This window comes from Quercus lobata, chromosome 2, assembly GCF_001633185.2.
Source record: "Quercus lobata isolate SW786 chromosome 2, ValleyOak3.0 Primary Assembly, whole genome shotgun sequence".
Classification (NCBI taxonomy): Eukaryota; Viridiplantae; Streptophyta; class Magnoliopsida; order Fagales; family Fagaceae; genus Quercus; species Quercus lobata.
In genome coordinates, this window is record NC_044905.1 from 31571871 (window position 1) to 31575215 (window position 3345).

A 3345-nucleotide genomic window follows, 5' to 3' on the forward strand; every position below is an offset into this window, starting at 1 on the left:
AAGATGATTTTTAAAATTTTTAATTATAAACATTTAAATTAAAGTAGATTAATTTGTAATGATAAAATATATGTAAAGTTGAAACCGTCTTAAGATGAATATGTAAAATTATTTTATTTTCATTATCATGATGTAATTACTACTTATTGAATATTTAATGTATTTTATATTGTCAAAAAATGGAAGAAAAAGTAAATAGGAAAGAAGAATGACGACGTGATTGATGATGTGGCTCAAAAAAAGTGTAGTAATAATAAATACTATGGTCCAACTTTTAAATATATATAAATATAAATACAAAAAATATAAGTTTATCCATCTAGCTAAAAATTACCACCCTTTCCCGAAAACTGATTGAGCTAGCTTGAGCCAAGGTAGAGTGTTGGACAATTATTTGTTAATGGAATAATGCTAGAGATACAAACTCTTTTACAAATTTTTTTACAAACTGCTAATGTAGTGAGTGATTATTAGTTGATGAAAAAATGATATTAATGATAGGTCTAAATGAAAACTAATAAGAAATTGACAACATCAACATTTTGTAAAAATGTTATAAAATAGTTTGTGGAGGTAGCATTACTCTTGTTAATAATAACAAGTTTATCGAAACAACATCAATATTTTCATAACTATCATAACCTGTTGTGATTAGAGCATGATAAAAATGGTTTGTTAGGAGTGAATCTAGGTAAAAGTGGTGATATTTTGGTTTCTCTAATTTTACTCATTAGTTAATGGCTTTGCTCTGCATCCAGGAAATCTTTTTACGTTGTTTTGTCCAATTTGGACCAATGAAAGTTGTTCCAAATTCAGTATATTTCCCAGAATAGCTTTGCATAGAGGGCTATGCTCTCCACCCAGAGAAATCATCATGGTTAATGTCGTTGCGGAAAACACTCTTCTCCTCTAAACCTACATAGGGAATAAAACGCTCAACTCAAATATTCAACTGAAATTTCCCATTATAAGCATTTGCTGACTCTGTCAAGCCCTTACAAAACCACTAACAATCCCATGCTCAAGCACAAAAGCCGACCCCTTGCCAAACTAAAAACAGGTTCCTTTCTAAGTTATTATTTCCCCATTCGGTAGTGAAGGAACCACGCAAATATCATCCCTCCTTCTACGTTAAGGTCATCCAAAAAAAAAAAAAAAAAAATTGGGAAGAGCAATAGAAGGAAGGGAGAAAATGACAAAAATGAAAATTACTTTGTTCATGTTGGCAGCAATTGCTGCGTGCCTTATGATGGGTTCAGTTAGTGCAATGACTCACATTGTTGGAGGAGGCCATGGCTGGCGTTTGCCTGACAACCAAACCTTCTTTGAAGAATGGGCTAAACCAAGAACCTTTGGTGTTGGTGACAGACTTGGTAAGTTTAATGCCTTGGCCTATATGGAACTTCAGGGATTCAACTTTGAAAACAAATTAAGTAACATGTCTAACCATATAATTTTTCTTTTTCAAATAGCTTGAATGTTTTGTTTTGATTTCTGCTTTATACATCTAGCTTATCTTTATGCTTGTAAGAGTATTACATCATAGCTTGTGTCCCGTTTGGTTGCTTTGTCAAAAAAATGACCAGGTATAGTATATATAGGGGGGTCATCCCATTATCTCAAAATAGTGGTCTTACCAATTTATTTCAAAGTACTAGAAAAAACCTTTTTTGTAACACAGGTGATCTAACTAGCTAGACCATAATTAGTGAATATGTGCGTTTGGATTAGCTTTTACTGATTTGAGAAAAAAATTAGAGCAACATACAATGGGACAATTTCTAAGTAGCCAAAGTTGCAGTTTTCCCATACAGGCCGGGTTCCGAAACCGTGGTATTAGTAAAGAAGGAAGACTACAAGGAATGCAGAGAAAAAGATGCCATTGACACGTACTACAATGGACCAACAATTCTGGACCTCACAAAGACTGGGCACTATTACTTTATTTGTGACATTGGAAAGCATTGTGAGGCAGGCCAAAAGTTCCACATAACTGTGGTCAAGAGAAAGGGCTCGTCTGGAAATCCTTTCCCTTTTCAAGTCAACAATCCTGCACTCGCAGCACCTATTACCTCTTAAACAAATATTGAAGCTAGAAACTCCTTGCTTCGATGCGTGGCTTAACTTAACTATATCTTTATGCTTGTATTGTGCTCCCTTTGCTTGTTAATGCAGAGGAAAAGTACACAAATTCTTTATTACTACTAATTATTGTATGTTGGAATGGTTTTTACCACTTTATAAAAACATGTTCTGTATATAATTTATATACATGGATCATTTCATTATTTGTCTAAAATTTTGCTGCTTTAAGTGTTCAAAAAATTGAACAAATGAGCATGCTATTCAGCAAATATACATGGACAATTACTAAGAAGCCAAAATTGCAGTTTTCCCATACAGGCCCGGTTCCAACAACGTGGTACAGATTGACAAGAAAGACTTCGAAGATTGCACTCAAAAAAATGTCATTGACATGTACTACTTGGGACCAACCATTCTGGACCTCAATGACACTGGGGACTTTTACTATTATTGTGGCATTGGGAAGCATTGCGAGGTCGGCCAAAAGCTCCACATCAAGGTTGTCAAGGGAGAGGGCTCGTCTGGAAGTCCCTTTGCTTTTCAAATTGCTCCCATACATTCAGGTTCTGATATACCTGCTCCTGCCCCTATTAGTATTACATCCTCAGCCAGCTCCATTCAAAATTTTGGCATGGTTTTCGGTTTACTAGCATTCCTGCTTTCTCTATTCACTTAAGGAGGGCAATGTTATGATTGTGACAACGTCTTTTAGGGGGTTTATGTGAAAGGATTCTTTCTCATTCGAGTGTCAGTCTTAGAAACTGACAATCAAAGTTAGTTATACATTGTGATTGGCGTGACACGCCTATTATTGTTGCAAAAGTATATATAAGTGACAAGTTCCTCAGAAAAAAGAAAAAGGTATATGTAAGTGACATTATAGTTATATGTTTACTACTTACTAGTAGAAGGAATATTTGTTGGGCCTGTTATACTTAATCTTCTTGGAATAGAATGTTTTTCTGCTTCATTTAGCAACTCTTGTGCATCCATAGAAACAGTTTATGCTAATTCTTGATTCCAACACTAATTGTATTACAGGTATTTCTAACACTAACAACCTGTTGTTTCCTTTGCTCCTTTGAATCCATACCAACAAGAGAATTAACATATTTCGGGATGGGTTATATTGTATGGCATATTATGAAGCCCAGTTCCAAATCTGAAAGCAACAAAACCCATATTTTTCTTACTTTTTGTGTTCAGAACCAAGACCATATTATAGTCCAGTTAAGTCACATGGGCATCTAAGACAATATG

General features: G+C 34.5%; 1 protein-coding gene across 2 annotated transcripts; it reads left to right on the forward strand.

Annotated features, from left to right (window-relative positions):
- Positions 1 to 1016: 1016 nt before the first annotated feature.
- LOC115978217 (umecyanin-like) lies at positions 1017 to 3047 on the forward strand. 2 transcript variants are annotated; one of them, XM_031100232.1, is made up of 2 exons: positions 1017 to 1373; positions 2391 to 3047. In XM_031100232.1, exons 1-2 carry the CDS (start codon positions 1193 to 1195, stop codon positions 2759 to 2761), a joined length of 552 nt encoding a protein of 183 aa, XP_030956092.1. In that variant the 5' UTR covers positions 1017 to 1192; the 3' UTR covers positions 2762 to 3047. The 2 variants fall into 2 exon arrangements, with proteins under 2 accessions (XP_030956092.1, XP_030956093.1); XM_031100233.1 differs by lacking the exon at positions 2391 to 3047 and adding an exon at positions 1802 to 2317.
- Positions 3048 to 3345: the final 298 nt, after the last annotated feature.

What these genes read in the sequence shown, in the direction of transcription:
- LOC115978217 (XM_031100232.1), top strand. Translation starts at nt 1,193, where the DNA reads ATGACAAAAATGAAAATTACTTTGTTCATGTTGGCAGCAATTGCTGCG. An exon ending in TGGTGTTGGTGACAGACTTG is followed by an intron (nt 1,374 to 2,390) that starts GTAAGTTTAATG and finishes CCAAAATTGCAG; the next exon opens with TTTTCCCATACAGGCCCGGT.